Raw genomic sequence first — 24,889 nt, forward strand, 5'->3', positions numbered from 1 at the left:
CCAGTATTGTTCAATCGATTGTTTTCAAAAACCCTAGTGTGCATAATATATTTATGCAATATGTTATCGCGCACCACATCCTATTTAGGAAACGACGTATATTGTTTAACTGTCAACAGTCTGAGACAAGCGAAAGTGGTGGGTCAGTTTGACAAAAAGTTTATTCTGTTGATTGCTGATGTCAGAAGTAGTCATTACAAAATATTTGAAGAACTATCCTCCAAAAAACATGGATACACATCTAAACATCTCTACATTATTGCGGTTGATCAACATGCTGCACATGAGAGAATACTTTTGGAATGCTTTGAGAAAGAGTGTTTGAATTATTTTGAAATGTCACCAAATAAAGCAATACATGAACCCCAATTTTGGAAAATGTTTTCCAATAAAATATCGTTAAAACTATCAAAAGAATCGGTTCCCGATATCTTTAACTTGGTAAACCGAGAACCAGCTAAGTTGTGTTGTCTATCAAAATATGGGTTCTCGGCTACTCTTGATTGTAACTCTATGGGGCAGTTTATCTTCATTACCATGATACCTCGAGTAATTCCTCAAAACCATTTGCCAGAAAAACTTTTTAGCAAAACCATTATAAGTTGTATTCGGGTTATATTGTTAAACAAAGGGGAACCAAACGTCAATACCATACACCACATCATGTATGTCACCGAAAGATATACGTATTTTTACTTTATATATTAAAGGTCTATATTTGTGTTAGAATTCATTCAACTGTTGTGTTAAACCTTGCAATATCTTTGTAAATATCCAATTATCCCCCATCAAATGGAGTTGATACCATTTCTTTGGGTTGTCGGTATTTAGCACATGACTTCTCTGTGAGAAAATAGGAATTCCAACCTAGATTCATTCAGTCAAAGTTCAGTTAGATCCCGACGATGTTCTCATATTTCATCGGCCGTCATCAGAGTAAAAGCATTATTAAGGATACCGAGTGATAACACAAAGTCACTCTGTATCTCAATATTAGGTTATAAATATGCCTAAGCGCTTCAGTAACACTGTACAAAATATTTGACGTTACGGTTATCAAATTAGCATCTTTTATTTATCGAAGTCCAAGGTTTTTAGTTTGATGGAGCTTGAGCAAGCTTTCATGTGTTATTTTAGATGATATTTTTGGTAGGTTCAGTTAAATTCTTGAGCATATTCTAGTCAAGTTGTCTAGAGATTCTTAAGTGAAATTTTAGCACATGAGACCCTTTAACAACTTCTACATATCAGTGTTCTGATGTTTGCAATTACTTCCAATTTTTTTTCGGGGCTTGTGGTACTGATGCTCATGTTATATCAAATATTGCTGCGACTGACTTGAATTTGTGAACACCTAATTTGCATGCACCAATACCAGGACTATCTTTGTAATCCACTGCTACCACCTTGCAGTTTTGTGCCACTAATTAACACAGACTTACGTACTATGGTGAATTTCCTCTTACATGATACCTTGTATAATAATGTTACGTTTCTGTAAAGTTACATAAAACACCTAGGTGTTTTACTAGTCAATGAATAATATACCAATTGAGGAACCGTTATCTTCAGCTATATCTCCAGTCTTCTCTCAATGAGATTTGTCGGAGAAATGTTTAGTACCCAAAGCAATTTATTCTGGTGCTAATAGATTCTGTGATTGCATGGGACTAAACAGCTTATTCTGAATCAATTTATTTCTTGAAAACGTTAGTACATGTACTAGCCAAACTGACAGGGATATAATGATACGAGCTGTTTAGTTCAATCCTTAACAGAAGTTTCTAGTTTCTTGTGAACTAAGCCCAGGGTAAGGAAACAGCAAGAAACTTAACCAGCAACTTATTAATGTCTGTAGAGATTAAAAACAACATATGGAGTAATCATTTACAACTTGGATTTAGAGATGGAAGTCCATCCCCGCATATAAGTATAGTAAGTCACTGAAATAGTAAGTTATAGGAGGGATTGTAGTTGTGAGAATCAAATTTTCGCTCAAGACGTTGATGGGAAGTCCCAGGTTTTGATTAACTTGTGGAAAATTCAGAATCCGACTTTTATTTCGATTATGTTTAAGTACATTGTATTGGTTATGGGGATCATCAGTTTTGTGTGAAAAAAAGCAGAAACGGTTCGTGACTTATTATATCGAACACTTCCGTGAGAACAGCTTCTACTTCAGGATAGAACCTAGGAAATGTCAAAACTCAAGATATAGAGTAGGTACCTACTTTTAGACATCTAGAGATGTTTTGTGGATATTATAGTAATTTAATAGTTGAATTCATGAGTCAATTGAAGCTAGACCTTATTAGGACGAAACGGCTTACCAGTGCCTCCGGGTTTTCCATGGTGGTCTAGCTTCAATTGACTCATGAATTTAACTGTTAAATTATCTAGAGATGTGCCAGCTTTTTTCTAAAACATCGGTAGCCGTAATGTTCTAAATGAGACTTTGTGTAAGTTGATTACAAAAATTTATATATATTTATACTGAACTAATCGAAGGTTCTGAGAATTTATTAAACAATTTAAAACTATGAACTCAATCTCATTCAAACGCGCTTCTATTTTGAAGTCACTATTATTAATATGTCACAAATAATTGTAACCCACAGTTAACTGAATTGGTGGCTAATCAAGGGTATAGAAGTGATACATGATGTAACGTATATATTGGACCCGAAGAGAAAATACTTACAAATATGAATAGATAGTATTATAGCGACACTCCTATGAATAATTTTTGTCAAGCCCTTTTATTAACTTATTTAGCAGCAAATGTTATTTGGACAGTAACAATTCGTCTATTTATTTGTATCATTATGATCGCTATCATGTCTGAATCGACGTGTACTCCTGATCACATGTGACAGCCTACGCGCATATCTCTCTCTAGACTAAATGTTGCTTGATGAATCATTCTCTTTTTCATGTATATATGTGCTCGAATCTTATCAATAGCCTTTGCGTTGCCTCGCCTTGATTCGATTTGACTATAAATTCACCTCTATATTTGCTCGCACATACACATTAGCCTGTCTGCTCCAATTCGCTCTATGTGCATGTAGATTTGCTATCTGTGCTATCCTCTGTAGTCGCCGCTTCTTATTGGATTCTGAATTCAAACACCGCTAGGATTTACGTAATAACGGTTATCAAGTTGATTGATAAGCAAAACCTGCGGAATTATTTTGAAGCCAAGCGACTACAAATTAAAACTACTTCATTTTAGCAAATTCACTCACAAAATTGTGATCCAAAGCCTATAAAAAGTTTTAGTTAGCAACTGAAAAAGGTTTCTGTTCGTATTACTCTGTGAATTGTAAGAACTAAAGGGTAGAATACAATAATAGTTAATATTCAGTAGAAAAAATTAGAGTTGGGAGAATTCCGACTGAGCAGGAATGTTTTTCAGTCAGTTAATCATTGTGGTTACACAAGATTATAAACATTACAAAATCGATAGATGTCATTTATATAGTGAAGGTAGGTTTTCTAAATAATTTAGGAAGTAATCCAAGAGTAGTTACGAAAATCCGAAAAGTAGCTAACAGCATATATACAATAATCCCGTCAGATGCCAGGTGTGGTTAAATAAAAAGAACCGTAAAACTTGAAACAGTGATAAGTAGTATTTGTAAGTCTACCTAGCCTATTAGAAGGTCAAACTATGATGGGTTTATGGATTCAACTTAAATACGAAGTCAATCTGACAAGATGAATATCGATAGTTCCTGTTTGTGCGGTAGACATACAACTAAACCATATAACAGACTAAATGACATACTGCAAATAGTAAGTGTACAAGTACAAAAATCTTTACATGGTTTTGGTACGCCTGCACAGTTAAAATTAACATTATTATTTACAATTATTTAAATAAAGGAAATTTTCTTTCGTTTTTAGACAAGCAATTCATCCTCTCTTAGAAAGTCGAGCATGTCATCAAGCAATTCGTTTTGGAAGTAAACTTAACAAAAAACAAATGGAGAAACTTATAGTTGACCTAGCAAGATGTCGTATACCTTTCCAATGCGCACATGGACGTCCAACGTGTACTTTAATTAAAATGATCGATAAAGAATATGATTAAATTTTACATATAAAAATGTCCAATATTACTAAGAAGTAAATATTTCAGAATAAAATGTATACAGTACTATAATTGTCTAATTTTAATCTGTACACCCTAATCTGAAGACAATAGTAAGGTCGGCATTACTATTTTTTGTTAAAATAAATCTTAAAAAATAATCTATGAAAATAGAACAATGTTGCATGCCAAACAATTTGTAAAAGATTATGGTTCAAGGAGAGAAATACAGTGTTCGATATTCATGAAGAACATCGCTACTTGAAACATTGAGAAACATTTTCAGAGGATGCCATTTTAAATGTTCTGCAAAATTTAATCCAACCGACAGGAGTGAATATTGCGGTTATTCTAAGCCTTTCTGAATTTGAAGGGGAGGCTTCCACGCTTGTGACCATAGCATTAGAATAAATCCATCTATAAAATCAAAATTCAAATCCACTTTTTGGGAATTACATACTTGTTAGTGGTTGACATTAAATACAGAAATATAATTTTAAATAATTACTATCGAAAATACCATCAAATGCTTTAACAGCGTTGTACTAAATATACTACGTCTAAGATTATTTCTGCGTAATTTATAAACTACTTATTTCGAATTATTGAAATAAATGGGGATTATTAAAGTGCTTATGCGTTAAAAACATCTGATCACCTAACAATTAAGATACTGAATATAGCTAGTCCGATTTATTCTCAGTTCCAATAAATTCACTCCAACTTCAATGGAGGATTCTTCGTTATATCTAAACATATATATTACTGAACGGAATGATGACCATTAATGACAAGAACGACTTCAGTTATTAATCTTAGAAAATTAATATTTTGATAAGCGGGATTCATTATAAACTGCATTTTTGTATAAGACAGTTGTCATAGTTCAAATTATTTTCTGAAGACTTTGATAGTCTAATATATAGACAAGATGATAAGATTTCTGCTAAAAATATCCCACCTTAAATGTTTCTTTTAAACAGAACTCATTTTGTACTGCAATACCGTAACCTGTTGTATTATAACCTGAGAGATGATAGCAAAATTTGGTAGTCGCAAGGCTAACCCTAAAAGTCAAACATTTTATGTTTTAGGAGGTAAGAATGGGAGATTCGTTAATAGTAGTTGATTACCGATGTATATAATACACCTCTCCTGATTAGCTGATCTACTGATTGACCAATGTTGAGGTCAAGTAAGGAGTTTAAAATATATGTTACATTATAGACCTACTCAAATAAGACACTTATTAGATAAGTGGAGGAACTTTCTACCCCGAAATAGTATATTAATTTGAGTGGATTTCAGGCAGAAAAAACTGAGGGTAGTATCAACAAAACAAGGTATCAATTCAAGTTTCTGACCATAATCCGAATAATAAGCACATTATACATCTTATATAGTTTTGCTGATAACGTTCACGTTAGTTAAATAATCACATCCACCATTCAGGTTATGAAAAATCCTACCGATTAAACTCGATGCACATAACCGGATTTCATGCTTGAAATGACCAATATTATCTGAGAATAGAACGACTATTATGCAAGTATATATAGGAAAACTAAAATTCTTAAGTGTTTTAAGCAATTTCCACCTCTAATAACAAACAAAGCTGTTTCTATAAATTATTTGTATGTTTTTCTTATCTGAGATTTCATACGATTTGTCGACTATAATAATTCTGTAAATCTGACAGTTAATTAGATATTACGGGTGAAACAGATGTTAAAACTGCTATATTAGAGTTACCAATACTCACTGAAAACTAGGACCACCTTGGCGAACATCCAAGGTGCGTGAAAACCATCCAAGACGTTTCATTATAGCTAGTCGAACTTTTGAAGTCAACTCTTCCATACCTGTCCCATTTTTAGCAGATATTAATGCATCAAATCCAGTGTACACATCATTTGATCCACTAAAAAGTCCATACAAAAAAACAATAAAGTAACTTAATAAGTACACGAAATATAATGTTTAAGATAATGATTATAGTAGAATATGTATCAGCTACTTTATTCCTACCATTTTATATATGGTGAATAATTTTAGTCAACTAAGTGTTTACTGAAACGATTTCTAATGTGCTTTAAACTAGTGTCAGTAAGTGTTAGTTATGACTCTGATATCTGAATACCTCCTCCATTTTCTTTCTGGCCACAGCTACCGCAAAAACATCTTGAGAAGATTTATCAGTAGAAACAAAAAGATTGATTTAAGCAACCAACACAAGCGAATGAACACATATAAAGAATGACCTTAAAAATAGGTCAAAACCTGCTATGGTAAAAGAGCTAAGAGTCAATTACAAAAGTCTTTAAACATGATAAATTAAAGGATAACTTCCGTAGGGAAATTTGGTGTGCAAAGTAGAGATTCAAATCTCTAAAAGTAAAAAAATAATTAGTAGGTGATTTCTAGGGGAATTAACACATTCCGCCGTCCATCAACAATTCCTGAGTGAATTGCACAAAAAAGATAGCCGATATTTCATGTCATAACGAATGATGATTTATTTACACGCCATTGACGGGTCCAGTCAGTCACTTAAGTCGAATGCAACGTAGAACCTAGTACGTGTGTACACCGGTTCAGGTTTCCATACTTCATTAGCACAGCGGGATGAAATTGTTAAGCCAAATCCTAGAGTAGTAGAAATGGTAACAAAAAGGATTAGGCATTGAATGTATGCTTCGAGAAGAAGATACAAATTGGTGAAACAAAAACATTATGAGGAATTTAGAAACTTAGGATCTGGGGGAAGACGGAGAATTGATACACCTGCACCACCGCAAACGATTCTGAGCTATATCATTTAAAGTCTCTAACCACTGATTAAAATAGTTACACAGACCCCAAACGGGTAGTTTGCACCTATTAACATCCCTCAGTACAATTAATAATGACTCCATAGACTGGTACCAAGTCTTGTTTTGAACACTCCCTAGCTTTTTTTAACCTACTCCCAGATCAAACATCACTCTTTGAGGTAGGCAGTGGTTGTTTATATAAAATACATGTTTCAACAACCTCATATGACTGTGATGTATCACCCCATCAATCGATTTGCCATCTTTATCTAGTACCCTATGCTTAACCTCGACACTGCTTACTCAGTGGGACCGAAATACACAAGAAACGCTTTCAGGACACGTATGTTTAAATACTAGTAACCTATGAGTATCTTCTATTCTTAATGGTTGCTTCACACTCATAAAATAGAACAGAGCGAAAAGCTGCACAACATACACGTTGTTTAGTTGGCAGACATAAATAGATCAAGTTGGGAAAGGCCAATCGAGCTTTCTGAATTCGTGTAGAGATTTTGTCAGACACCAATCTACCAAGACTGGTGAAACTCCTAAAATAAGTGAAGTAATCGATACGCTTAACTACTTCACTCCATATTATTAACTCAGGTGCTGATGCAGGTCAGTCCTGAAGCAACATTTTCTATTTGTAGGGAAGAGAATCACATTACAAACATGCTTGCATTGTTGCTCAAGCCGATCAAAAGACTAATTTTTCAGTGTCTTCATCAACCAGAACTATGTCATCTGCACGTAATAAGTCAGAAAGTGAATCTTCTGACGGGTGATCAAACAATGAAAAATCAAACAAGAGCGTTTTCTCTGAAGAATGTTTAAAGAAAAAATAAATAAAAATAGGGAAAGTGGACAACCCTGACAAACATCACTTGAAGTTAAGAATTTTAATGATAGTTTCTAGTAAGCTCTGACTCGACCAGTAGTGTTCGAGTAGAAAGACTGTCTAGGCATGGTGCATTTGTTAGTACGCCTTCGAATGACAGATACTGTCACAGAGCCTGAATGTCAGTCAAATTGTTCTACCCTTTGGTTCACTTTCCTGGATTGAGAGTGAGTAATATTCGCATCTTTTTCCGAGATGGTCTCATTAATAGCCGAATTTTTAATACGTATTTCATTGATAAGTCTAAGTAGTTTGCTATTACCTATCGCCGCTACCTCTTCCATCTCTTCTTCTTTCGCTACCTACCACTTCTCACAATCATTGAGAGGGCTTTTTATCACTCTAAGTTGCTTCCGCTTTTCATCATGTTTAGAACCAGATGGGATAAGCTTCCAAGCAAATATCAGTTCTTTAAATAATGAATTTATCAGGCGATGAAAAGAATAAAAAAGTAGTCTGCAAATTTAATACTGATATACATACAAATGACCTCTTCTTTTAGCATTTACATGCCATTTCGTATGTTCATATGCTTTTGATAAAGTTACGAATTTTGATGACAAAACGTCTCTGATTAAATGTGAGACCATACAGAATCTCAAAAAGAAGTTTACCCTATTCCGAGCAACAACATTTTGACATAATGGCAAAGTGTACTTTATCGTATACAACTTTTTATTCTAGACAAGATTGTACTGTTATATAACAAGAAATAAATTGACCTTTTACTTTAATGGTAACCTTATATTATTCTAGAATTAAGATATTACACATTGTCACAAAAGTCAACAATAAAATGACCTCTTACTTTCCTTACATTCGATCTACTTTGTTACCGATTTTCAACACTTGAGGTGGTTCAAATGTATTGGAATCACTTGTATGTCCAGAGTTTGTCGACTTTGTTACAAGAACACCAATACTGCACAACAGCTCCTCTACATGATTCACTTGTAATTGCCATTCCGGTTGACTTACATCAACTATATGCAAAATTAGATCCTAAAATTCATCGATAATAGCATGAACAGTAAAACGAACATTGGCATTACATATTCAGTGTTGAATATATAATAATTTGAAGTGGGATTAGAATTCTACGTTCCTTACCAGTAAAACTTAGTTTATTTTAAAGAAAATTTATCCCAATTAGAAACGGTTTGGGCGCCCGGGCAATATTCCAGCTCTCACACATATCGAATGGTTTATGTGACGCATATGTAATTGGTGCCTTCTTGAATCAATGTTCATGTGTTTAAATAAATAAATAAATATATGGAATAGATAATAAGAAAGAGTTGCAGTCAGAAAACAATGTTATGAAGTGTTTAACTGGTTCACTTGCTCTTCAGTAATACCCGATAGAACATACATAGAAGTTCTAGATGAAATTGAATTTACCATCCAGATATCCCATCGAAAGCTAACTTAATATATGTAATGATATACAGATTACCCGCTCATCAAGTGAATGTAGTAACACAGGGAGAACATAAGTTACGAATAGGTAGATTTCATTGTACATTTTTTTATTTACATACACCAAACATCAAAGTAATAAATGGAGGCAAGAACAAACAATCCGAATTTCGGTAATAAGTTACATCTTTAAAAAGACTACAAGTTTAGTAGACGCTAACATACAGTAGTCTCTTCCAAACACGACAACAATTACCTACTTGATATAAATGTGCATGTCTATGCATCATACGATTTGTCAGCTAGTACAATACAACAGATGAAAAACCCATATGAATTTGAATATAAGCTTGTGTCACCCTTTGAAAAGGGGGTAATTTCCGGGATTCAAGGCAAAATATTTATCAATTGAAGCTGATATATGAATACCATTATAGTGGTAAAAACTCCGTCAAATGAAAACAACAAGCTAATCCGTAATTTGGTTGAGACATGAAATTATGTAATGAAATACAGACACAAAACAAACTCACTGCATCTAAGCATTCATCTAAAGTAGCTCGAAACGCAGCTAATAAATTAGTTGGAAGATCAGACATAAATCCTATCGTATCCAATAGTAACATTTGTATTCCAGGCAATCCTATGCTACTAGAACAACAACCATCGCTGACGTTCCCAGAAGACAACTGATTAGAAGTCATATTGTTCTCTTCTGTTTTATTTGGAAGTATAGGCAACCGACTTCGATGATGTGTAATATCCAAAGTGGCAAACACTTCTGGGGATGACGTAAGTTTGTCTGACTTGCTTAAATAGCGTATAAGACTTGTTTTACCTATGGAAGAATGAAAATGAAGTGTAATATTCATGTAAAAGTATAAAATTCAAATGGCATATATTAGCGGGATATAAATTGGATTAAAGAATGTTCCGTGAAGGATTTTATAAGAGCAAGCTGATGAGCTATTTCTTGGCCAATCAGAGCTAGTGGATACTTGGAGAAGACACTAGAATCTTCTCATGTAAAATTTTAAATAAAGTGACATTTTATCATTATGATTCTTCCTCTCATTCAACCTTGTTTATTTGGAATATAATTACGTTCAACTTTGTTATGATTTGGGGACTTTGTTGAGTGAAATAAAGTGTTCGAAGAATAAGAGTAGCTGGGTCGTTGTGAGAAAGATCATAATAGTATTGTCATTAAAAAAACTATAGGTGGGAATAATCTGTACATATCTATCTACAACTAGACAAACGCTAATAATAGGTTATATATTTTCATGATTCAAAATGTAGTAGGTACTGGAAAAATAAAAATGCATGTCAACATAGTCAATCAGTCAATCACATGGGAACTCTTTACTGAAGTTAATAAAAATATTAGTACTTATGGTTTTGACTTGAGACGTTAACTGATATATCGTGTTAGATTCAGCAATCAGAATTCTGAGTACAGTCATTTTTATCCCACATCTACTATTGCATCTAAAGTCTAGCTCCCTCAACTTGACCAATTATACGTCTGACCTCCACAGCTAAACTTGGACCAATGCAAACTAAGCAGCTCCTATTGATCCGTTATGCGCGAGCTTTTCTCTATACCCTCCCCTTGAGTCCAAAAGGAAGTCAGCGACAGTCACTTATCTGGGAAATTCATTGACAAAAGTCAAGTAAAAAAAGTTATCTTAGAGACACCACTAAAAATAAGAGTGAATTATGGATTTAACAAAATTTAGTTTTCAGCAGCATTTAAGCAAATCGACAGATTATAGTTAAAACTACTTTAGACTATGTAGTAAACTTATTGTCATACAACATACACCGATTCAACAAAATCAGAATGAAAAGAATAAGAAAATCATAACCAGTCGACCGCTAATCACTTACAGTCCCAATAGACTAATTGAAAATACACTGAGTAACGATTAATCTAAAGCGGTACACCAACTTTGAAATCTGTTTTTTGTTTATCTGGATGATGACAAGATTGGCGGACACTTTGTCAGATATAGTGTCACATGGAGTCTGTACAATCTACCATATGGATGATATTCAGCCTGCCCTCTTGTGTCACTGTGTTTTTTGCCTAGATATGATTGACAAGAGTTTGTTGCTCAATGAGCTACACCTTTGCATAAAAAACGCGACAATATTGTTGTAATTTGTTTTATGTTTACCGAATTGGAGAAAATAGATACTAGAAGATGGACCCATAAAAATAAAGCCAAATCTAAACTTATATATCGCACCAGCATTCGTATATCCCACAACTGCAACCAAAGGTAAATGATGTTTCTCCATATCTCGTCTATGATTACGCCTATGATGAATACGTTGTTTGGAAATTTTTTCCAATTGATTTAAAAGACTAGCTTCTGTTTGCTATAATGAAAACAAAATTGAAAAGGATTTTTGCAACCGGAAAAACACTAAAAATTAGTTGAAAATTGAATAAAAATAAGAGATCTGACAATACATGAGTGGCCTACAATCACTTACTTGTTAACTGGTATTTAATCATGTTTGGGTATGCAATCGACATTTTGTAGATAAGCACAATATTTTACTAGAGAAGAACGATTTATCCCCTTGACTAATAATTCCATTTCGTTTGATAACGGTTCATTCGGGGAACTTACGTCAATAATCCAATCTCATGACCAGATATCTATCAATCACGCCGCATTGCTAGATATCATCTGTAGAACAATATTCCTATTTGTTCATTATTACAACCACAACGAACGAGTCAGTATAACTCACCAAGAAAGGCCACCTCGTGTTGCGAGGTTTTTGATTCTGAAACTGACAAACAAGTTCTCTACTAGCGAGCCAAACTCGCTACTTGATATATATATATATATATATATAAGCCATATTTTTTTCTCAAACTCAGTGTATATTATTCCTTAGAAAATGAGGTCAGATGTTGACCAATGATCTATTTTACACGACTGATCTACAAGCTACGCAACAGCAAGTAATATTGAGAAACGTACCAGATAAAAGTGTTGCTCTGTTACAATTTTGCTTTAAATGCATATTTTCTCGACCGATTCAATGTCTACAATGAGACAGTAATTCTACATACATTCTTTTTACCTACTTAGATGAATTGTTGTAGGGTTATACTAATAAAAATGATAAGAAACAAGCAAATGGTTTCAGTAAACAGAAACATGGTACAACGGATAAAGCTGGAATGTCGAAAATCGCCATCTACTAGTTTTGAGGTGAGATTATATCAATATTTTGTATTTCGGCGAGACTATAATTTATGGACGAATCAATCAGATTTAAAATAACGAATCTTTGATTTTGGCGCGAAATTCATCCATCCATATGCCTAAATAACATTTTGGCATTAGGGCTGATATCCGTTCGTAATGAAAACCCTAACTTCCAACTCCAAATCCCGATTCTGATTTCTCATACTAATTTATAACCCTCTTTAGATCCTGGTAGGTAGGTGAGTTTTCCCAATTTCACTTTGGTGTCGCTCAAAGGTGGTCAATAATTATAGTCTCACCCATAATTTGATAAATACCTTTGAAAGACAAAAATAAGTAAAGGTAATATCAGAAAACTACGGAACTTAGAGCAGCCTAGTAATTAAGAACAGTATCGAAAATAAGTTTCGAGCATCTATGAAGAGGTTCTTATTGTTGTGTGAATTCAAAAATAACAGTTTTATTTATGGTATTGGGACTGGTGTGATTGGGCAGTTAATGTGCGGAGCAATCGAATTTCTCGACTGTGCTATTGACGATTTAGTCGCCCATTTCTTATAGGACAAATGACACAATAACCTTCTCTTGACCAATGACTCAACAACCGTGAGCTAGAAACCAATATCAACATGTAACGACTGTTTGTCCAAAATGAAATCCCCCTATAACTCAATATCCTGACATCACGGAGACAGCTAGTAGATAAGAATTCTATCATACAGTCCACTTATAACTGAAAACTCATGAAGTTATAGATTAAATACTTAACTGAGTAGCAACATACATAGGAAGTTACAATGTATATATGACTACGCCATAATTGAATGGGAAATGAATAATAGGTCAGCAATTTGTTAATAGTAAACTTATAAAAGAGAAAAAACCACATAACAGCAGTTCATATGTCGACCGGGGAGCTTACCTACAATAATGGGAATATCAGGATATCATAATCCACATACGTTTAATAATGATAGTAATTATAAACCGACCAAGAGTAAGATCATTAATCGATTGAACATGATAATCGTCCATCTTAATATTTGATCGAATACTGACAGATTTTGTAATTAATTATATAAAATTATATATATTTAAAGAGTAGTGTTTTTCACATAGCACATGGTTTTCTCAGTTGCACTCTAGCTTTTGTCCTCTTGATAGTTATGGATTGGGCCAACAATATTGAGGAAGCATAAGGCTGAGTAATTGTGTGAATTCAATAACTGAGGTTGCCCTTATGTTAACTATTTCGTTGATTTTTCAATTGATTAACAAAGATTTAGGCTACTGCAGACACATCTTATCAACCGAAAAAAATATGATCGCCTGCCTCAGAAATTCAAATGTTATACAAGAAAAAAGTTTCTCCAACTGATAAATACAGCTTTAAAACAAATTGATAAGTAACTCTTACATTAAGTATTTGTATTAAACGTTCCTTTGTAGCGAAATCTGATCTATCGATCAAGCGTTTAATCATATTAGGTGTTTCAAAAAATGCTGGAATACGAGCTCGAAGCAATCCGATTTCAGCTAACTTTGCTTGAAGTTTTGCTTCTGGAGTACGAGATCGAAGACTAAACAGTTGAACGACGAGGGTGTAACTGAAATTATAATTAACAGCAAAAAAAAACAACTAAACAGCTCTTTTTCCAAAAAAAGGAGATTATGTTTCATCGACCAAAAAGTACAGCACTACCCAGTTGGACGACAGTAGATAAAGTCTATGTAACGCTTGGGAGGAGGATTCCTGTCAATCATTGATAAACAACGAAAGAACTAGTTGAGATCTACACACTTAGCAACGGTACAACATAAGGACATTATCACGGTGAAAGTCAAAGTTGGGATAACAGTAGTAGCAACTTGAGTAACGAAAATCAAACCATACGATCACCCACGGTATCTAACCATAAACTACGATTACCAAACACACCCTATCAGATATAGGAGTAATTCTAGTCAGTCTTAATGACACAGGCATCCACATTTTGCCTTCCTTTAGATTTTGAGTTTTAAAATTAGCTGATACTTTTTAATCCACGACTTTATTGTTTTTCTCGAATGATAGTGTTTATGCCCAAGGTTTTCTGCTACCATTGAAACTGTTATAAATGCCACTTTGATGTACATATTGAAAATTTCAACTCGCTTGTTCATAGTCATATGCAAACGAATAATCTGGCAAATATGTGCATCTTTTTAAATTACCACAACGAAATAAAATAATCAACATAAATCTCAGAGTAGGATGAGTAATAACAACATTAGTAGTGGGAAAAACGATTAGGCATAGAAAGGAAAAAAAGGGTTAAGAAGATTTCAGGACTCCGATTCTAAGAGAAGACACAGACTGGATGTACCCAAACCACTGTGAACAGTTCTGAGATATTAACGAACGTCTCCAACCACCGGTTATAATAATTACGCGGACATTCACCAGGTAGTCTGCACCCACCTACAAGGCCCGGTCCAACAGTCAATGAATTCATGAATCGACCCCAGGCTTTGGTTTAACCTTAAAGCATACTCATATACCAGACATCATCGACAGTCGAGGTAGGTGGTAATTACTTATATTAAAACATGTCCCAACTATATCAGCCAATAAAAATTCACAACCTCATCAACCGATTTATTTTCTTTACTTAATACTCTGAGTCCAACATCAGAACTGCTTACTCGGTGGTCTCAATATATGCGAGCGATATTTTGAAGATAACTATAAATGAATATTAGTTTTCTATGAATATTCTCTATTTTTAAAGGACACTTTTCATAGCCATAAAATAGAGCAGAGCGAAGTGCTGCATAGTGTACTTGTTATTTAATTGGCAGACAGATATCTTGTCTACGCCATAAGTAGGTCAAGTGGGGAAAAGCCAATCGAACTTTCTGAATTCGTGCAGAGATTTTGTCAGACACTAATCCATCAGGGCTGATGAGACTTCCAAAATAAGTGAAGTGGTCGACGAGCTCCACTAATTCACCCCCACCACTAAATAAGGTGTTAAGGCAAACTGGTTGTATTTAGGTGAAGAAAATCTCATTCTAAACTAATGTATCGTTGTTCAAGGCATCTTCATCAAACAGAACTATGTCAGTTGTACATTATAAGTCGGCAAGTGAATCTTTCAGGAGATTGATTCCTGAAAGTTTAGATGACGAGAGCGTTATCGAGAAAAGAATATCTACAACAAGGCTGAATAAAATAGGAAAAGCGGACAGCGAAAAAGAACACTGTTTTAGGTTGGCAAGTCATCTAGATACACTGATATGGCGCGATAACTTGAACTGATGCACATATGTACCAGGTTTCACGTTGCTTGTGGCTTGACTAACTAACTAACCAGGATTTCTATGGGCTATTTGGATTATATGCTATGATTATATCAATCTAAATATTACGCTTGAAAACTGATTACGCTACCAGGGCTAGAGGAAACCTGTACTGGTTAACAAAATCCACAAGATTTAAAAAAAATAACATGGATACATTAGTGCTTATCCGACATGCTCTGAATTATGCGATTAAATCGTCAATTTCTGTATTGTTTTTTTCGCTATGATTATGAAGTTTGTACTTCTATACACAATTTAGGCCAATAATCAATGGTGTGTTCTGACCACAATGAAGCTTCTATTCCGTTTCGTTTTTTCGTTGTTTACAGCGAAACAGCTATCCAGTGCTCACTAGTTTCTAATGCTTATTCAGATAATGGCACTTGGTGAAGGAAACTATTTCTAAACTAAGCTGATTTTCCACAAAGAAAATAATTAAGCGAGATCACACACAGGAAACAGATGAATATTAGACAATAGATATATCGGTTTAAGTTGTTTCATTGAGCAAAATTAAAATGGAAGAAAAAAATCGGCAGAGAGATCTCTCCACAGTAACAAGCTAAAAACCCAATCATTCCATGATTAATTTGCAGCATGTTCAAAATAAAACTAACCGATCATAAACAGGTATTAGCCAGGCCTGTTGCATAAGTGCCAGTTGTAGTGTCGTTAAACGAGGCCAATTTACGAGGACTGCTGTTGCTCGCTTTTTGACGATATGTTCAGAGAATGTGTTATTTTCTTCGTTAGGAAGTGTATCAGCAGTCTGAACAGACTGTTTCCCATCACGATAAGCAATTACAGAATCTGATACATTTTGCCATATACCTTTACTAAAAAACGGTCCTCTATTAGTGTTGGCGGCTTTTATATTGCAAAATATCTAGAAATATGATTTAAAGAATTAAAGACAATGTCACCATCTATCCAACACTTCTCAAACTAACAAAGACAATTTCCCGCTCCCGGATAAACTAGCAAAACAAATTAGCATTCATAAATAAATTTAACCAGAGGTGTGATAACGCATGAAGATAGTTTACATCGCAAACTGATATAAATTAGCGAACCAATGGGAACCTAGAAGCACCAGACAGGTAGTTGGTTTTTGTTTCGGTGTTCTCAGAAGTTGTATACTCACAACACATATGATAAAACCTGAGAGAACATCATGTTTTGCGGTGAGCATGACATCTTTAGATAGATGGGTAGAAACACAAGTGTTCAGTTTTTCAACTCCAGTCATATCAGAGTAATGAACAGCACATGGCAGGAATCATTTATCCAAACTGGATATATTATTTATACAAATCTCTATGCCTTGCCTGATAGTTACATGTCTATAAACCTGCTATAACGGGATAAACACTAAGTAATGTCGAATTTTCGCAACGGCCCTACCTGAAGTTATTCGTACTTTTGGTTGTATAATTAATAAATAGTTGAACTATTATATTTTTAAATTCTACTTGCACGCTTTCAAGTGGTGTATAAACTCTTATTGTATGTTGTACCTTTTTCAAGCTACTGTTGCTTATTTACAAACCTATTACTCAGTCCTCTCCTACTTATGGTATAGTTATGCCGACATTGTAATTCCTTAATTATATTGACGCGTGGTCAGGATTTTACGCTATATTACTGTACGAGTGACTCATAAATTCAATTGGATAATTAGGAGCTATCTGCTTGTTGCGTTGCGTTTTATTCTGGCTATCGGGTAAAAGAGAATGGAAAACTACAATTCGTACTAATAGTCGTTTACTGTTACTGTCGTTTGTTATCTCATCATTGCCGTGTCATTGGTTAGCCGTCGATTGACACTAGATAGACAGTCTAGGCGAGCTAATCAATACTCGAACTAGCGCGATATAACTGCTTTTCTGTATAACGATTCGACTAAACGGTCTTCAAAAATAACTAACAAGAAATTTCGTTCATTTTTTTACTGTCACATCAAAAAGACGAGAAATCCTGACATCCATCCTCGTGATTTGAAAAATGAAAATTATTGTGCTAGCTATAAAAAATTCTTAGGCTATTCTACTTTACTCTCTAACCGCACATGACACTGGGGTGATTACAGTAGAAACAACAGAATGCTTTTTTTAAAATCCAGACCATTACTAAAGACAAGACAATAAGATTTGCAGTAGTAATGATATCGATGATAATAAGATTGTTAGTTTAGATCAATTAATAAAAACATTTGGAATAAACGCGAGTCGCCAGTTGCAAAGGACAGGTCTACGAAGAAAATGAACGTCTAGATGATGGAGCTTCGATGACAATCCCATTTATTCACAAGATCTAAGAGGTTTACTGAATTTGTTCCTGATTATCTTTTTACTAATTAAAGGTTAATAAACTGGAAAGTCTTATTTGAAGGTCAATGGTACTATCACCCACCCACCCCCCAGCTGACCAAACCAATGTGAGAGCTGTGATTGAGTGCCAAAAGCACTAAGCTTCTAATTAATAGGTAATGTTTTTGAAACTAGCTTATTGGACAACCTATGTAGTATTATTAACCCTCACATAAAACAGTATAACTTAAAACTGAGTAAATAACCCAATGTACTTGGTAAATGAGTTACATTAACATTTTATCATTGTACTATCAAAAATAATTGTTTTGAAACAGGAAATATACGCAATATTGTTTTACAGTGACTAATTTACCTGTTTATTATTTGGAGGAAAAAAACAAGAGTAACATTAAATGGTCAATGAATGTATGAAACTGCAAATGGTACTCTACATACTTATACTGTTTTCTCAAAAACTTTGAATAATTAATTAGCGATTGAGAAACACGCAGTGGAAACACAAATGATTTACATAGTTTGCATAAGAAAGGATAACTTCATATATTCTTTTGGAGATAGTGAAATAAAATCAGATCGAATACAACTGATTTTTCATGTTGTAACATTAATATCGTAACGAAGTTGTCGAACGCCATCATTTGGACTGATCATTGGGAAGCCCAGCTATTTTTCATTACATTAGATGAATTCATTAAATTATTCATCTTGATAACCAAACAGTTACTTTAGGACATTGAGTTTAATTAAAGAGGATATTGAAGGACTATTTTCAATAATCAGTCCATGAAGTCACTAACTTCTGGTCTGAGCCAAGTTGATTCATTTTCATTTCATTTAAACACATAAATATTGGTACAAGGAAGCACCAGATACATATGCGCCGCACAAATCTTATTTGATTTGTGTGAGGGCTGTGATACTGCCCGGGTGCCCAAACCGAAGCAGGTTGGGGTCAGCGCGACTATCGTAACCAATGGTTAGGGAGACTGGGTGACATGGCTAAGAATCGATAATAGTGGTGTATACACTCTCTGTCTTCCCTTAAACTGTGAGCTTAAAATTACTTCATAACTTTATTTCTACGAAGCAATCCTTTCTCCTTGTACTATATCCATATACATTACTACCATTAAAGTAACAGCTATGAATTTAGCAATCATCTTGTTGTGCTAATGAGGTGTGGCAACTTGAACCGACGCACATATGCGCCTGGTCCTACGTTGTAGCTGACTGACTGACTATTGAATCTTACATTTTTTAAGATACTAAAATCTCTCAAAGTTTGGTTTAAGATGTAATATTTGTAGTCAAATTGAGAATTCATTGAAATAATTGCTGTGAAATCTGCTACTTTAAAACAAGAAAATTCAAAGATCTAATGATATTGAATTAAATTTGCCGAGTGAAACAAGCGACACAATTTTCTCAGTAGATACAAATGAATTCTAGCCAACACATAACGATATCTAGTTGAATTTTCCTTGTTTCTGCAGCTACACAGCAATCGCCTGTTGTTTGAGGCTAGACTAGCAGTTAATTGAGAAATGTGTTATCTGTGTTGTAAACGCTTATATTAGTGGGACCAAAGATAAACAACCGAGTTACCACATAATAATATCATTACTATATAACTCATTTACCAAAAGTACAGCCATACTGGTTCTGTTCTACAAAACCCACCTATCCTCATGACGCTCAGACTATAAGGGAATGTGTTAGTTCTAGAGAAGTACTACAGTTATCAACGCAATGTTTACAATGTAAGGCGATATAATTGATTTAGTGAACCATTTGCAGTTTTACAGTATGGGCTTAGACGTGAACGGCTTCATCTATGGGACTAATGAAAGGACTAACCAATTCGTTCACATCTACATACAAATTACAAAGGAAGGTAATTTATCATTATACTGGTTTTCAAGAGAACCAGACATTTTTTAGGCTCTCTACAACCTGAGCAGAACAGTTTCAACTTGCAGGATAACTACACAGGTACCAAGAACTCGAATCAATTAATCACACTACACTGATGTATTACTTCCTATCAATGATCCCGTTAATCAGTTATGCGCAGCATAAACAGGACAATTCTAATCTATTTCGATCACACAACTGCTAAACCTATCATTATAAGCAACAGAGATATTAATTACGTACTAATGAAACAGGCTATTAAGAACGCAGAAAGGGATTACCGACATCAATGACGTCAGTTACCCAACAAATCAATCTGAGTATGAAAAGCCAGTAAAATCTGGGGAGATATGCTGAACCCTTCATAGTGTCATTAGTAAACACTCGGTGGTTACATAAGAAACCCTTAGTTCTTTACATCAATATAACTTATGCTATGTGCTTTAGAGTTCTTACATATAGCTGAATGTTCGGAGCCAACGATTCACAAATAACTACACTGATATCTTGTATATATGCCTAGAAGACAACATATATTCATGATCATTGGTTCTACATACACAGTTGGCACATTAAGTGCTCTTGTAAGTAATTTGAAGAGTCTTCTCTGCAGACGTAGAATACCGGAACAAATAATTATCTCTGAGACTAAATTCATGAAATTGTAAACAATGCTAAAACAACCTACTGAAGATGAATATGAGTAAGGAATACGCAACGAGCCTGAATATGATCAGATGAGACTTCTTGATTCAATAATTTTGTAATCGACACAAAGAGGTATGCTACACAGCAACCTGTTTACATCGCAGGAAAATTCTAGTTATTTGATGTTGAGGGACTTTTCATTAAAAAACGCAGGATATATTAAAAATTAAAACGAATAACATTAGTAATGCAATATTCAACCTACAAAATCTATGATCAATACTAGGCTTTAATGAACTAATAATTACACACTTACCACACCAACGGTAGTCCAAAATCCTAATGAATCTACAAGAGCGATAGCTTCGTCTACATTGGGATCATTTTTAGGTAAATACGGAAACTTGTTGTTGATCCTCTTGTACAATGCACCTTTTATATCTTTAATGTAAACATTAAACAAGTTGATGAGTTCCTATTAATGAGTAATATTTAAAAAAACTACCAGATGGTTAACTAATTTGTATTTATCTAAAAATTTATAAGATTGTGTACCATAAGTTTCCTTTCATATTTAAATCCCAAAACCTTCAGATCACTACTACATATACATCATTCTTTGCCTACCTAGAAGAAATGTTTTATGATTAGTAGTATATTACAGATTCAGGTGATCTAAGGAATAGAAACATAACTAGTTCATGACAGTATTGGCACTTAACAAGTAAAATTATCATGCCTTTTTCAATGAATTTATTAAAATCCATGATTATTGGATATGCTATCAATTTGGCTAGAGTTAAACGTTTGACAATCAATTATTAATGTGGTTAAGGATTATGCTTCAAAAACTCAAATTTGGTCAGACGAATTCAGCTTGACAATATTTTGTTCTGACCACAGTAAGTCCACCCACAAGTACAAAAGCTCTCAGGCCATCTAATAATTCGATGACTTTTAATTACTAAATATCACATTTCATCACTATCGAATCAGAGTTTTTGTTTTATTTAAACACATAAATATTGGTACAAGGAAACACCAGATACATATGCGCCACACAAATCTCATTCGATTTGTGTAAGGGCTGTCATACTGCCCAGGTGCCTAAACCGAAGCAGGTGGTTTTCTTAGGGGACCACACCTCGAGCCTTTGACCTAAAGATCTGATCTACAAGGCAGTGGGGCATCGTAAGGAGATGCAGTCCCATGGTAGCCGGTGACCAACGATTGATACATACAGAATTAGTTCCTTCAAGATCCTGGAGCCCGTGTGCACCATTGGTTTGGAATCAGGGTTTTCCAACTCCCCTAGGTGGACACTCCACATCCACCAACCCGGTTAAAGCGCCGGACATCCGCTTTTCGTCCTCTCAATTTCGTAAACAACAGTAATGCCACGAGAAGGCAGTGAGTAGGACTTCCCTGGCAGAGGCTATATACGCGTGGCCATGTGAGAGCATTTGGAGAGGGAGAGCGGACTCTCCCCACTCTCGGCCGTACCAGGGCATTTGGGAGCAGTCAGAGTGCTAACCTCAGACTAGTTTTCATATAGCTTACTATCTTATTTTCCTAAATATCTCTTAACGATGGATTGTGAGAGATAAAAACTGGTTTTGCAAACTAAGATCCGGTTTAAACCAGTAAGAAAAACACGTTAGACAGACCCTACTATCTTATATGATGGGCAGTGTCGATTGAATCTCTGTGTGAAGAATCAAAATACTTCGGGATAAATAAAATTTCATTCTCACTATCAATTCATTGCCTATAATGACTTAGAAAACAGTCTTAGATTAAGATCATGAACGCAAACGTCATTCATCTATTGCTAATTTATTATCGCTTAGTTAAAAAGCGATCCCGTCCACCCATCATCTGTCAGTTTGTTTCTTTTACAGTTCTAATCATCTACCTTCCTCCTCCCTTGGACATACAATAAAAGAGCAGCTGATTTCACTCGATAGCTTCATCTCTACAGAAAAAATAAACTTAGTCATTTATAACTTGCTAGGATAACGAATTACGATACCTAACACTTGTCCAATAAGCATCAGTTTTTTAGAACTATGAATTTCCTGTTTCGATACTTTTGTGATTCCCCAAGTCTTAATGACCTACGAACCTCAGATTGATCGTATTTACATTTTGTATACATTCCGATAGCTGTTAGTGGTGGACAGACTACGATGAAGGTACATTCAACTAACAAGCCCGAAACAAGATAGAACTTTAGTCTCGTGTATGACTGATTGACATAGATTTCGTTGAAAACCACTGCCAGAAATATAGTCGAGATATAAGTACAAGTAACATCTATTTATCTGCTTAAAGAACACATATGCCGACAGATTGATCAACTCAGTTCTGAAAATTTTGAATAATTTGGAAATCCTTAAATCCTCATAACGTAATAACCTTAATTTAAGGATTCTATAACTACCTATACGATGATGTTGCAATGCTCGGATATCTTTCTCCATAAGCATTTTTGCCGCGTTCCCGAATTAAGAAACAGAATATCTAATAATAAAATTCCCTTTCCAGTAGCTAAGGTCAGATCAAATTTCCAAACTTGTCATATAGCTTATCATTGAAATAATCTCAGAATATTATGCAAAGACAACTTATTTTTCTTTATCATAACTTTCATTTCTTCTATCTCAATTATTTACCAATTTCTGAAATTTTTTGTCAGGCGAAATCAAACTTAAGCCACGTTGGTACTTTACCTTCTTACTGTTTAACTGGACAGCGATAAAAAAAATTATTGAAAGTTCAGTTCATGAAGTCAGTGACTGTTGATTTGAGACATGTAGGTTATATGTAGACCACTTGGGTGTAATCTGTGTGCAAACCCCGATTAGTGGTTGAAGGCGCTGTGTGACACGGCTCAAAATCGATCACAACAGCATAGGTGGATTGTATGTATCGTATTGTTGTCCTCTCGATATTGAATTCCAGCATCCCTGCAAAGATACCTCTCCATCCCGTATTTTCGAATCATATATCAAATATTAAGTCTTTCTCGTTATCGTTGCCAGTACATTTTGATCTATTTTACAACGTCTTGTTATATTCATTTCGTTGTATTATTGTGGTATGACAACTTAGATCAATGCATATCTGTGAGGCTCTACGTAGATACTGACTGAATTAGCACATATAGACTGGACCTCAAAGTAACACACTCCACTCATAAATTATTACGACTACAATAAATATATGATATTTCGTGAACGTAGTCCACTTTATAATCTTAAAGAGAACAAAAACAAAGAATTGGGCAGGACAGTATGAGTTCATTTTATTTCGTTAGGTTCTCATCAGCTTTTTACAACATATCATATCTTAAGACAAAAATTATTGTGAAGCTTACATACTCATAACAGTAAAATTGGATATGTATAATCATGGTTGAGTAATGAGATTGAAGACATAAAGTGCTATAAATAAATATAACAAGGGAGAGATTCTAGGTCATCGGACATTATGACAAGAGATCACAGAGCTGAAATAGATAGTTCACTAAGTTATGAAGTAGTTGTACATAAATTAATAGCATTTAAGAATACCATGAGTTGAGGTCAGTCAGTTAAAATAAGATTATGAATTCGAAAGGAGTAATGCAATCAAAATAAGAGACAAAATTTAAACAAAGAAACGGCATGCAACTTACGTGGTTGAATAATCACAATATCATGCCCATTTTCGGGTAGTAGGTATGATTTCTTCAGTAACTCATCGTACACTTTATTTGAATCCGCATCTACCAAACTTGAACCTAGATAATGGGCATGATTAATAATAGAATAAGTTGTATTCCCATAAAATATCATTATGAACGATGGCTAATACATAACATTATAAGTTTTTAAGAAATTAATGAACTGGATCATTCATTGAATACTGTAATTGAATAGATTCATAAAAGACCTAGTCATGAGCAAAATGAGCGTTGTTAAACTGTTAAACCAAATATCTTTCAGTCCCCAAATGCCCTGGTACGGCCGAGAGTGGGGAGAGTCCGCTCTCCCTCTCCAAATGCTCTCACATGGCCACGCGTATATAGCCTCTGCCAGGGAAGTCCTACTCACTGCCTTCTCGTGGCATTACTGTTGTTTACGAAATTGAGAGGACGAAAAGCGGATGTCCGGCGCTTTAACCGGGTTGGTGGATGTGGA

General features: G+C 34.6%; 2 protein-coding genes across 3 annotated transcripts; one reads left to right on the top strand and one right to left on the bottom strand.

Moving 5' to 3' along the window:
* On the top strand, positions 1 to 4,096 carry Smp_016540 (hypothetical protein; the record flags this gene model as incomplete). The annotated part of the gene is made up of 2 exons (XM_018797402.1): positions 1 to 665; positions 3,910 to 4,096. Exons 1-2 carry the CDS (start codon positions 61 to 63, stop codon positions 4,094 to 4,096), a joined length of 792 nt encoding a protein of 263 aa, XP_018652447.1. The 5' UTR covers positions 1 to 60.
* Positions 4,083 to 24,544, bottom strand: Smp_016550.1 (putative gtp-binding protein hflx; the record flags this gene model as incomplete). 2 transcript variants are annotated; one of them, XM_018797403.1, is made up of 9 exons in its annotated part: positions 4,083 to 4,513; positions 5,859 to 6,017; positions 8,628 to 8,812; positions 9,763 to 10,067; positions 11,485 to 11,617; positions 13,883 to 14,072; positions 16,428 to 16,696; positions 21,022 to 21,146; positions 24,385 to 24,544. In XM_018797403.1, 9 exons carry the CDS (start codon positions 24,542 to 24,544, stop codon positions 4,354 to 4,356), a joined length of 1,686 nt encoding a protein of 561 aa, XP_018652448.1. In that variant the 3' UTR covers positions 4,083 to 4,353. The 2 variants fall into 2 exon arrangements, with proteins under 2 accessions (XP_018652448.1, XP_018652449.1); XM_018797404.1 differs by having other exon boundaries at positions 8,619 to 8,812.
* Between the last annotated feature and the right edge of the window lie 345 nt (positions 24,545 to 24,889).

Source organism: Schistosoma mansoni, chromosome 4, assembly GCF_000237925.1.
Source record: "Schistosoma mansoni strain Puerto Rico chromosome 4, complete genome".
NCBI lineage: Eukaryota > Metazoa > Platyhelminthes > Trematoda > Strigeidida > Schistosomatidae > Schistosoma > Schistosoma mansoni.